General features: G+C 57.0%; 3 protein-coding genes across 3 annotated transcripts; 1 reads left to right on the top strand and 2 right to left on the bottom strand.

Annotated features, from left to right (window-relative positions):
- Positions 1 to 102: 102 nt before the first annotated feature.
- J4E79_000156 (uncharacterized protein) lies at positions 103 to 4,822 on the bottom strand (the record flags this gene model as incomplete). Its single annotated transcript, XM_049349074.1, has 4 exons — positions 103 to 777; positions 831 to 4,553; positions 4,602 to 4,727; positions 4,805 to 4,822. The coding sequence occupies 4 exons, from the start codon at positions 4,820 to 4,822 to the stop codon at positions 103 to 105; spliced, it is 4,542 nt and encodes a 1,513-aa protein (XP_049215861.1).
- Positions 4,823 to 5,312: 490 nt separating this feature from the next.
- On the top strand, positions 5,313 to 7,196 carry MRH4 (RNA helicase; the record flags this gene model as incomplete). Its single annotated transcript, XM_049349073.1, has 1 exon — positions 5,313 to 7,196. One exon carries the CDS (start codon positions 5,313 to 5,315, stop codon positions 7,194 to 7,196), a length of 1,884 nt encoding a protein of 627 aa, XP_049215860.1.
- Positions 7,197 to 8,029: 833 nt separating this feature from the next.
- J4E79_000154 (uncharacterized protein) lies at positions 8,030 to 11,065 on the bottom strand (the record flags this gene model as incomplete). The annotated part of the gene is given in 2 exon segments (XM_049349072.1): positions 8,030 to 9,846; positions 9,859 to 11,065. 2 exon segments carry the CDS (start codon positions 11,063 to 11,065, stop codon positions 8,030 to 8,032), a joined length of 3,024 nt encoding a protein of 1,007 aa, XP_049215859.1.
- Positions 11,066 to 12,297: the final 1,232 nt, after the last annotated feature.

The raw sequence follows: 12,297 nt of genomic DNA, 5'->3' as shown, positions 1-12,297 counted from the left end.
GAAGAGTATTGGCGAAGCTAAAACGCAAAGAAAAGCCAGTAAGTAATTGAACAATCAATGAAAGAGGGTGACTGGTATCAATGATGGAGATGGAAAGAGACACTAGAAAATCATCGATCGAACCTGCTCTCTGCGACCCGGCTTGCTTGACTCTTGCGTTCGCGGCCGTGGCGGCGGCGCATGCGACATGCGAACATCCTTGAGAGGTGGAGTCGGCGCGTGCGATTGAGTGCGGGCGTGGCCCTTTACCGGACTTGAAGGCGTGGACTTGATAGAGCCCAGTATATCGTGCGACTGAGTGCGCTGATGAGAAGGCCGGCGGTTAACGCTCGGTGAGCTCGTGACCATGGGATGCGACTTGGTTGGCGAGATTGGCGCACCAATCTGCGATTGCGTAGCCTTCTCCTTACGCTCCTTCTCGAGGACCATGGCCGCCCAGCCCTTGTTTTGAGCAATGTCCTTGCCAACGGTCTCCGAGAGCACCTTCATCCAGGCCTCTTTCTGTTCCCGACTGTCGGCGTAGAAGTCAATGACCTCACCGTTAGCGAACCGTATGCGGAAGCCCTCTTCAACGAACATATAGCCCTCCTCATCCTCGGCGAACCCGGACTTGCGCCGACCACCGGTCTTGGTTGCGGATGGTTGCTGGAGAGCGCTCTTGTCATCCATGAGCTTCGAAGCTTTGGCTAGGTTGATGGTAGCACGCGGCTGCCGTGTGGACTCGTGGTAAGCCGTAAGCTTCGTGCCTTCCAAGCGGAAGAAACGACGTCGCCAGTACTGCAATGAATGTTAGCCATGTTTACGAATAATGTTGCAGGCCTTCAACTTACTGGACAGTCACCACCCTGTTGGCTCAGTGTACCTTCGAAGCTGATGTCCTTGACTTGCTCAGCCTCCTTGAGCTCGCGAATGCAGGCATTCATGCTCTTGGGCATGTCAGAGTCCTTTGCGTTCTTGGGCTTCGGGACGTATAGCAGCTGAAGAGTGAGCTTGCCCACCCGGTAAGGTGGGCGGCGAACGACACCTCCGCGCTTGCTCTTGACACTGCTGGCGCCAGTATTATCGACGGCCCACTCATTGAAGCAAGGAATATCAACAGTCAGCGGACGGCCATATGCTTGGTTCTCGTGGTTGTTGAGGCAAACATAGGCACGGGCGAAAGACCCATCAGGTCCGACGAGGTCGTGGAGCAGGTCCCAAGCGGTGGCCTTTTGATTGCGCTTGGCAGCAGCTTGAGCCTCCTGCTGTTCCTGTTGAGCAATGCGGTCGGCTTCCTCTTGCGCTTTGCGTTCCTGCTCCTTTCTCTTCTTCGGCGATGAGAGAAGGTTCCGGAAGGCAGAGTGCGACTTCTTGTGGTTGACGGCCTTGGCTGGCGCGGCAACAATCTGAGGGACGGCTGGAGGCTCCAGCTTGGTCTGTAGTGTGAGCTGGAATTCGAGATCATCCATGACGACAAGCTCAAACTCTTGTCCGATGGGAGCGGATTGGCCAAGCTCCAACCAAGACGTTGTAACGCAGTGCAGACCGTTGTCAAGTGTCAACTGGAAGTGGGTTCGCTCGTGCTTTGGTAGCGGAAGATCAAGGTCCTTGACACCGACGACCTTGACGAACACGAGACCGCGTTCCTCACCCTCTTCAGGCTCACCGTCATCTCCCTGTTCAGCGACTGAGTCTAGACCGCCAGCAACAGCAGATTCTTGGCCAGGAAGAGGCGGTGCGGGGCCCTCAGAGGTTCGAGTACGGCGCCCGGATGCTGTCCGGATGCTCTTCCTGCGAGGCTTGCCATTCCAAGGCTCCTTTGTCCAGGCGGGCTTACGTTCGGCGCTCGTCTTACGAGAGACAGGCTTGGCAGCTGCATCGCTGGTGGGTTCGGTGGGGGTAGGCGGCTTCTCGTCGCTAAACTGTCGACTACTGGCGACAACGACTTTGGTGTTTTCGCGCATCAAGTATCCTTTCTGCTCGGGAATAGCATCGTTAGCGGGACTGTGCCTATAAACAAAGCCTTCACCTGACATCTGGCAGGCCGCGTCGGGGACGGCAGCGGAAGATGTGGGGAATTTGGCGAAGGGGGGAATGGGGAAAAGGTTCTCTACCTTTTGTGACTCAATGATGTTATCAAACTCCTTGTCTAGCCCGAAGCTGAGATCGTTCGACTCGTCACCCAGGTCGAGATCACCGAGCTTCAGAGCTAGCATGCGGTTCTCCTTGGTGGTAATGCTCACTTGCGTATCGTCGTCATCGAAGTGACCTTCTTCGTCGGCATGGCCCAACTCTAGGCTCATTGACTGGCGCTTTGGGCTGCGCTCAGGGACTGGCGGTGCATGCTGGCCACTAACCTGGCGACGCGTAGCTGCCATGTCAACCTCATCAGGGATGAGCGACGGGCGAGTCTTGAGCTTTCCTCCGGCACCCCGGATTGTAGCTTCCCGTTGAGGAACCTCTGGGGCATTTTCCTGAGGCGGAGGGGAAAGAGCCACTGGATGCCGAATGACAGAGTCTGGGGTACCAGGCTCCTCAGACTCGGAACCGTCCTCCTCTGTCTCTTGAGCTTCAGGAGTAACAGGGCGGCGGAGGAAGTCGCGCATGGCATCGAGCTTGGGCGCGGTATCCAATGGACTGGCAACAGTCGCGAAAGAGGCCTTTAGAGGGTCCAAGCTAAGATCCATATCTTTACCTTCGAAGGTAGAGTACATCTCGTCCTGAGGCGCCTGCTTCTCACCTGAGACAGGAGAAGAGGGGGCAACGACGGGTGTTGGTGGACCTGATGAGTCGATGGTACTCTGGGAAGTAGGCTGCTCTTCAGGCTGAGGCGAGTACTGGCTGGTATCGTCTTCGTCGTCTGACTCCTGGGGCATAGGGTGCCGGATGACAGACGACTCGCGCTCGTAGTCCTCGAGTTGAGAGATGGAACTGCCATCTACATCGGTGTCATCGGCATGATCGCCTTGATCTGGGTTGGCATAGCTGTAAGCGTCGACAACGCTGTCGGCCTCGCTGGCGGAGACACCTGAGACCTGACGCGGATGCTCGTCGAAGTTGGAAGAAGCTTCACGCGACGGAATAGGAACATCAGGGTCGAGGTCAGCGAGATCGCCATAGCTGCGCTCAGGGCTGTACTCTGGCTCAAACTGGCTGTACTCTTCCTCTTCCTCATCGTCGTCCTCGCCGTCCTCGAAGTTGCGGCTCTTGACGCGCCGGAGGATGGACTCGCGAGAAATGCGCGGGATCTTGGGCTCGTCAAGCGTTAGCTCGGACTCTGTAACGTCGACTTCTGCAACGTCAACTTCGACTGCCTTCTTCTTGTTCTGCATCTCCTGTGTTGGAGTGCTCGTATCGCGGTCGTCGTCAAAGTTCATCAGACGCAATCGGTCCTCGAGCGACATGGACACCTCGCGCATGTTGAGCAAATCGCTCTTGGAGATGCCAGCTGCTTGCGGAAGCTGAGGAAGAGAACGCCGCCTGTCGCCAACTCGCTCTGCGGCAGCGGACAGGCCGATGCTCGAGTCGCGCCGGCGGTTGGGGCTGCCTGGTATGGCGGGAAGAGGAGGAAGCGGTCTTGCGTCGCTGTCGGAGGCTGTTGACCCCATGCGGGAGCCATTGGTCGTACCGTTGGGACGGGCACTGGGCATGGGACTGTTGTCGCGACCTTCAAAGACATCGTCGTAGAGATCGGTGAGCGAAGTGTCGGCAGCCTGCGGGCTCATGTGGCGCCAGTCCTCGGGCAGCACAACCGGCGTCTTGTCTGTGTCTTCTAGGGAGGCATCGAAGCTGTCGTCCTGGTCGAAGCTCATCTCCTCCTCTGTCTCGTCTTCGGAGTCGTAGCTGCCGTCGCGCGACATGGTGGCGACTGAAGGGTCGGGCGTGACCATCTCAAACTCGGTGATTTGAGGTGGAGCTGTGTCGAAGGTCACACTCTTAGCATGGCGGCGCAGCGGGCGGGGGGTCTGGTGGACGAGCTCCTCGTCATCAGACATGACAGCGCTCGAGTCGCCGTTGTACTGTGGGGAGTTGAAGCGACCGTTGCTGACGAGCGAAGATTTGGTGGGCGACATGCGCCCCTCGGACGGCGAGGGCTTGGAGGGTGAAGCGAAGGAAGACTGTGTGGGCAGCTTCGCGGGCGACGTCTTGGAGGGGCTGAGGATGGGAATCCGTGTCTGGCTCTCGGAGCGGCTGTGGTGGTGGCCCTTGGCCGGGCTCTCGACTTCGTTACGCATGCCGTGGAGGCCGCTGCCGCCATAGGCGTTGCCCTGGACAGCGGTGCTGAGTGGGCGTCCTGCGGCGAGCGGGCGGTCGAGCGGCTGGACCGAGTTGGGGTCGTACTCGTGCTTCTGCTCGCGTGCGAACATGCTGCTGTTCTTGACGCGCGACTGCTTCTTCAGGTTCTCGATCGAGTTGCGCTTGGGCGAGAGGGGCGAGCTGCCCTCGTACTCGTTCTCCGACGTGTCGAAGCGGCTCTTGGGCGACGTGGTCTGCTCCTTCCAGAAGAGACGCGGGCTGTGAGTGAATGGCGACGAGTCGCGGAAGGGCGAGCTCTCTTTGGTCAGGATGATCTTCTGGGCCGGGTTAGCAGGCAGGCGAGCGAGGCGGGCGCGGGCACATACCTTGGTTGTCTGGTTCCAGCTGGGAGAGTTCCTGCGGTGCTCATGGGGGCTGATTTCCGACAGGGGACGGCCGCTTCCCTTTGTGGGCGAGGAAGTGGGCGTCTTGTTGATGCGCAGCGGCGACACCTGTGGGCAGTGCGGTCAGCATCGCGCGCGCCCGACGTGAAACAGGCGAGTGCAAAAGGAAGTACGATGATGCTTACCGCTTCGTTGCGCGACATGTTGACTGCTACGTGCGCTCGCGCTGGGTGCGTCGTGGTGTGGACGCCGTGCCGTGCGCGGGCTCGCACTCGGGCGGACTGGGTCAAGAACGGGCTCCGTCGAGGAGTCGTGCAGGCTCAGCGGAGAAGGGCTGCGCGCTGACGGGAAAGAGGCAGGCAAGAAGCGAAGGGCACCGACAGAGCGCGGGGGCAGATGTGCGATGGAGGAGCGGAGGAGGATGTGTGGGCGCGCGTAGTATTGATATGGCTGGGGCCGCGGGTGCTGCCCAGTGTTGATGGCCGGGATGCAAGCAAGGCGTCGGTGTTGGGCGGTTGTCCCGGCAACGTCCCGCTTATCGGCTGCCCTGTAGCGCCTCGAATTATCGCGCCATCGCCTGTGCAGCCCGCACGCCAGCGCGCATCCTTTAGTCAAGGTTTGGCCTAGCCGGCGCATGCTAGTCTTGCTGGCCGTCTTAATTCCATCCTGCCTGTAGAGCCTGCCGTTGCAGCCATGTTGCGCAGAGTCTCGGGCGTGTGCCCCTTCTGCCAGGTGCAGGCCCTTCCACGACGACCACCGCCAGCCCACCACGTCCGCCCGTACACGCAGCTCCAGCGCGAACGCGGCGAACGCCATGGCGCAGCCTCTTCACGACCCCCGCGGCCCGTCCGCGGGCGTGACAATCCCAGGCCGTCGCGGATGATCCTCTCTGACGACGTCGCGCGTGCCGCAGACAGAGGGCCGGCGAGGAAGCCAGACGCCTTCGACTTCCTCAACAGGACCGAAGCACCACGGGGCCTGCAGCGCATGCGCGAGCAGCGAGAAGCCCTCGGGAGCCGCCCGGCGACTGGGCGCGACGACGGCAAGCGGCGCACGCGAGCAGAGCCCTTCCACGCCCTCAAGATGCAGAGTTCGCTGCACCAGGTGCCCTACAACAACCGCACCGCCGTCAAGCGCCAGCTCGACGAGTACGACTCGTTCGACAAGTTCCCCCTCGCCGAGCCCATCCTCCGTGCCGTCAACGATGCCCTGCCCGGCCTCGAGTACCGCAATCCCACCCCCGCACAAGCCGTCGCCATCCCCGCCCTCCTCGGCCTGCGCAAGGCGGTGCGCGCAAAAGTAAAGTCCACCAAGAGCGCGCCCGACTCGTTCCTCCTGGCAGCCGAGACGGGTTCAGGCAAGACGCTGGCCTACCTCCTGCCCACGCTGGACGCTATCAAGGCCGAGGAAGTGCGCGAGAAGGACGAGGCTGAGGAGCAGGCCCAGAGAGACGCCGTCGAGGCCGCCGCCCACGAGCACGACAAGAGGACCGACATGTTCGCGGCCGAGGAGCCTGAGATCAACAAGGCGGTCGATCCAGCACGCCCGCGCGCCATCATCCTCGTCCCCTCCGCCGAACTCGTCGCCCAGGTCGGCGCCGTCGCAAAGTCGCTGTCCCACACGGTCAAGTTCCGCGCTGCCCCAATCTCAGCCAAGATGTCTGCCACGGTCATCCGCAACCAGCTCTTCAACCCCAATGGCGTCGACGTCGTCATCAGCACGCCCCCGCTCCTCGCCAGCATCGCCGAAAGCAACCCAAACATCCTCGCCCGCGTCACCCATCTCATCTGCGACGAGGCAGACTCCCTCTTCGACCGCTCCTTCAAGCAAAGCACCACCGACATCCTCGACCGCGCGACGCCTTCCCTCAAGAAGCTCGTCCTCTGTTCCGCTACCATCCCAAAGTACCTCGACAAGTACCTCGCAGACAGGTTCCCCGACATGCAGCGCCTCGTCACACCCAACCTCCACGCCATCCCGCGAAGAGTACAACTAGGTGTCGTAGACGTAAACAAGGACCCCTACCGCGGCAACAAGATGCTGGCCTGCGCCGACACCATATGGCAGATAGGCAAAGCATCCGTCGACTACGACCCCACTGAAGGCAAACAAGCCATTCCCACGAAGCGCGTCCTGGTCTTTGTCAACGAACGCGAAGACACGGAGCAAGTAGCCCAGTACCTCGTCAAGAAGGGCATCGACGCCCTCGCCTTCCACCGCGACACCGATCCCTCCCGCCAAGCCAAGATCCTCAAGTCCTTCACCAACGACGCATCTGCCAAGGAAGCCGAAGACAGTGAAGAAAACAAGGCGGAAGCGCCGAACAAACGCACGCTCCCCAACACCAAGGTCATTGTCACCACTGATCTGGGCTCAAGGGGTATCGACACCGTCTCCGTTCGCCACGTCATCCTCTACGACGTCCCACATACTACCATTGACTTTATCCATCGTCTGGGCCGGACTGGGCGAATGGGCAGGCGAGGAAGGGGCATCGTCTTGCTGGGACCCGGTGACCGAGCGGATGTAGTCAGAGAAGTCAGAGAAGCCATGTTTAGAGGCGAAGCTCTGATTTAGAAAAGATGGATATGCGTAACGACTTCAAAAGCTTCATGTACCATATACTGTTTTCTACTACGAGTACCTGCATCGCAGGAGTGTATCTATGCTTGTCCACGATATAATGGCATTGATGAATGTACCGAATCCAGAAACACGTGCTAGTGAGATAACATGATGCCAAAGCGCGGCCTTACATACGGTGATCGTTCCCACCAGATCATCGTTATCAGCACGTCCCACGCTATTTCCGTCCTCGCTAACTCATTCGGTCAGCGCCATGGGATGATGCTCTGCAAGCCCACTTGTGGCGTTTTTTCCACTTCAACCCCGCCCGGAAGGGCTCCCGTATGGGGCTCCTTGTTTATCTGCGACTAGTGCCTGCGGGGTTCATCGTTGCTGCATGGCCTGGGTATGTATGTAGTGTGTTGTGGTGTGTGTTGTTTTCTTTTTTTCTCTTTAGGTTGTTTACTACCTACGCTTACATGCGGCCACCATCCACTGTGGGGTCTCCGTTGTTTGTGGTTTGTTTGTGATGGAGGCGTCGTGATGGAGGGGCGCGTGTGATGTGACTATTTGGGCCGTGTCAATATATACGCACAACAAACATGTTTGGATGGAAGGTCTCGGTTGCCAATGTGATGTACAAGTTTTGCTCTCTCGGCTTCATATGTGAGTTTCCCGTCGCCTTGGAAAGTAGATAGTAGGATGTCCCAGACCGTGATAGCAAGATAAGCAGGATAAGTGAGAAAGCATCCGACCCAAACCCGTAAACACCGCATCCCCCTCCACAAATTCAAACACCCATGCCCCATCGCAACCCCGACGCAACCCAGTCTCGCACGCGAACATCAAAGATTCCTCGGTCCGCAAAGACTCGTCTTCTCCACCACGAGTTCCAGACTATCTCCGCCCAGTCCACAAGCGTTGAACCTGCTCTTCCAGCACCCACCTTCCTCGTCCAATGTCGACTGAAGTTGAACCACCTTTGCATTGAGTTCTTGAAGGTTCTTCTCCTGAAAGGCCTTGCTCAACGCATCTTTCGGTTCTTTCTCGTGGCTGAGTTGAATCTGAAGGGCGCGAGCTGCGCGGTTCGCGGCGGACAGGGTGGTGTAGATTTCAGGGCGGGTGTGGGCGTGGTAGGCACGGATTGGTTCTTGGGTTGGGGGATCGGGGGAGTCGGTGCCGGCGTCGGATGAGGAGGAAGAGGACGAGTCTTCAGCGTCGGCTTGTGTGATTATTTTGAAGAGGCGGACAATGTAGCATGTGCTTGAGATGAACGATGTGCCCTTTATTGCCTGTGGGGTCTGGTTTGCGAGTGCGGATACAAGGTCGCGCTGTACCCAGATCTTGAGGTGGGAGGTGTTTGCGGGGTTGTCAAAAGGTGTGATGGAGCCAGTGAGGATGGAGCATCCGTGTTCGTCCCGATTGTTGCTCTTTCCGAAGATAACGTCGTTAAAGAGGGTGAAATTGCCTTGGAACACTTTTTCGGCTTGCGCATTTGCGTCGTCGAGGCTAGTGAAGGGTCGCACGGTGATCTCAGTCGCTGGGAGGGTGCTTTCGACCTGCTCGCCCTGCCAGGTCTTTTGGAAGACGGAATATTCAAAGTAAGGCTGTGCCTCGTTGGAAACATCAGGGAGGCCATTGAGGTGTAGGATCTCCGCATTCGTGTCTATCGTAGTCTCCAAAGGAAGCAGTCCTGGATCGGGTGTTGATACGGGTGGTGTCGTAGCAGTCTTGGTGGCGCTATCGATCGTCTTCGCTGACGAGGTAGGATTCAGATCCTTCATTGGGAGATTATTTCCTTTCTTTAAGATTGCTACGTGTCCATCTACAGGCTTGTCATCAGTGGTCTTGGAAACGGATGATATACCAGTAGTCGTATGGTCAAGGCTATCGACGTCCATCAATGTACTGGCTTCCCGTGACTTTTTCGAACCTCCAGGCATCTGGATTATTGATTCGTTCGACGATTTCTCTAGCCGAGGTGTAGAAGCCGCTCCGTGGGGTGTGTCTCCCTTTTTTGCGGTGGAAGGAGGCACCTCGCTGGCCTTCGTAGGCACCTCGCGCGAATGTGTTCTCGGGGCTACAACTGAGCCAGGGGTAATGCCATCCTCTGATGCTGGCATGGCACTATTTGGACGCTTCGAACCAGTGGTAGAGGTCAGAGTAGGCCTCTTGGATGCTGTACCGGTGATTTGTCCAGATCCATCGGAGATGATGTCCAATTTTCGCTTTTGAGCTGGCTGCCCAGGAGCTGACGAAGCAGATTTGGAGTCAGCTGCATCCGCGTTTGATACGTTTGGCGTGGATTTCCTGGACTTTGAAGCAGATGGTTGTGCCTGGTCCTGTGATCTTTTCGCTGTTTCAGGCCTCGATACCTCCAAAACGTCTCCTGGAGAAAATGAGTGCTTCTCAGGTGCTGTAATGTTCGTAGCGGTATTGCGATCTTTCCCAAGTAGCTGAGCCGTCTTCCTGAACTTGCTGACTGGAGACGTCGAGATCGGACTTCTTTTAGCAATTTCCAGCTCGTTTCGGCCACTAGTCCGAGCCTTTGAAGATGGCCCACCCGTACCATCATTTCTTGCATCCATCAAAGCCAACTGGAGAAGACTCATAGGCTTAGTAGCAGGTGAGGCCTTGTGAGTTGACGCATCATTCCCGTAACCTGGAAGCGTACTTGCATCGAACAGCTTGCGCGGTTGGATTGCTGCGCTGGGCGAAGAACCTTCAATAGCGGCGCTAGGGGGTAAGGGGTTTGAGCTGATCTGCTTTTGTACACTACCATAGGTTCTGATATTTGCGATAGGTTGCTCAGTCTCTTGGAAGATCGAAGTTGGTTTGCCCTTAGTCGTTGACATCGATGGACCCCTCACTTTAGGCTGTTGATCAAGGCTTTCTGCTGGTTTTGTCTCAGATACCGCAGCGGGTCGTTTACCACGGTTTGTATCGCTACTGCCGGTCGACTGCACAGGCACTGAAGGTTGTCGGTTAAGTGGTGCAGTGAGACCCGTAGCAACGGGAGATGCGCGAGCTGTTGCGACGGATTGTTGTACATGCATAGATGGTCGCTTCTCCTTAGTATTCGTCTTTGTGCCTTTGAATCTTCCCAAAAGCGCGTTAAGACGGTCTTTGTTCAACTGCTTAGTCGGTAGATTTGTTGAAGTAGACTCAATCCTCAAGCTGGCCGGAAAAGAGTCTGGTTTTTCTAGTCCCCAGGATGATCTTGGGACGGGTGATCTAGAAAGATTGCCATGCTTGCGGTCATCTTGATCGCTCTCGTCGCTGCCCTCGATATCGCTCTCGTCACTGCTCGTGACAACGAAACCGCCCTTCGTGCATGGGCGCTTCGCGGTGCTGGATGAGGCAAACGGCTCACTCGGACGTCTCTTGGCTGCCATGTTCTTCGTCTTGCCCACTTTGCTATCAGATCTTTTGTGGGTAACGGTTTCCATAACGCGCTTGTGCTGTCGGCGAGAAGTTGAGGTTTGAAGTTGCTTGCGTTTTGCAACCAAGGTTGGTGAAGAGAGCACTTGGCGAGATCGAGGACGGCTGCTTCGAGACTCACTGCTATCGCTTGCCGCAGTCTCAGCAGATTTGTACGCAACAGGCTTCTTGCGCCGGCCTTTCTTAATTAGTGGTATCGGAAGTTTTGCTGGCTCGTCTTCTTCACTTGTTGCATATCCAGCGAGCTGTCCCAGGGATCGAAGGCCTTGGGTAGACACTGCCTTAGTTGTAGAGATTGACGGCAGGGCAAACTTTGGTGGGTGAGAGGTTGGCTGGTGAGCCTTGTCAAGTTTGTCATGAGACAGGTGATTGCGCTCGATAGCAGAGCCCTCATCGACAGGGCCCTTGAACGAGGTGAGAGAACCACGCGTGAGCGCCATTACGGAAGACCGATCTTGCTGACTGTGATCTGCCTGTTCCAAGAGCGACTTCTTCAGTTGAAAGTTCGAAAGAATGGCATCCGACCAAATGAGAGGGAGTGGGTCACATATGGAGAAATCATACGATCGGGCGGTCCGAGAAAGTCTTTCCAGGCTTGCTGTGCCCCGGGGATGTCCTGCGGCGCCAGAGAAAGCGGTACTGTCGGCATCTCCGCTGTCAACGTACGAGGCTCCAGTAAGACTAACAGGCCTTTCATCGGGCGATGGAGTACAAAACAGTGGAGATTCGTTTCGCTCCCCGGTGTGGCGCCTTCCAACATGGGAAATGGCCATGATCAAATAACATCTGGTCGATTTCACCCAATTTACGTGATCACTACAGGGTAACGCTTGTTTTTCACTGGAAGAGTGGGATCTTGTCGTCTCCCAATACCCGACAGAAGCCCAACAAACGCCGAGACGCTTGCACAGCACCTGTCGGGCGGGACATGGCTTTGCTGTCAGGCAACGATTTGGGCCTTTTGAGCGCAAACAGCCATGAACCAGAAAGAAGCAATAGGCGGACCGGGCTGGTCCTATCAGGAGCGATCAGCAAGCTTCCAGCCTCGCCGTGAGGGCCTCGTATCGGATAGCAACTGCCAAGATATGGAAATGTTGTAGGAAGCAAACGGAATGCGCTGTTCAGTTCATTTCCCGGTTTGAAACTCTGTGCCGTACTGGCCGAGAAATCTCATATGCTTCGGAGCGCTATGTGACAAATGTATGCCTAGGTTACTCACGGAAGTGGGCTCGCCTGGATGATGGTAGTCATAAGGCAAGTCGTCCCGATCGAATATCATGCCAAAGAAAGATGATTAACGAGCATCGGTTCAAATCGCTGACTGTAACGCCTTTCGTAGGAGATACCTAGGTAATTGCTTCTTGGATACGAGATGCTAGAAGGCGCGTACCGAACGCGTGTCGAGGGTTAAAGGCGGGGCTGAGGGAGGGCGTTGAAGCAACAACACAGAAAATTCACGCTGAGTGAGTCGGTGTCGACAGTAAACAACGCGAAATTGGATAGTCAGGGCTTCGCAAAGGCGACGACGACGGGCCTCGGCGCGACGCGTGAAAGATCGAAGCGTCAGCGCACCATAAGAGATTCGCAGCTGACTAAGCTAGTGGGTCCACCTCGCGAATCTCCAGCCCTCGTCTTTCTGACCTACTAATTAGAACTGTCGACGCCCGTGCGA

The sequence above is a fragment of the Alternaria viburni genome (assembly GCF_023758015.1).
Source record: "Alternaria viburni strain BMP 2772 chromosome Unknown scaffold_1, whole genome shotgun sequence".
Lineage (NCBI taxonomy): Eukaryota > Fungi > Ascomycota > Dothideomycetes > Pleosporales > Pleosporaceae > Alternaria > Alternaria viburni.
The sequence above is the reverse complement of the archived record's forward strand: the minus strand, read 5'-3'. Positions and strand labels throughout refer to the sequence as shown.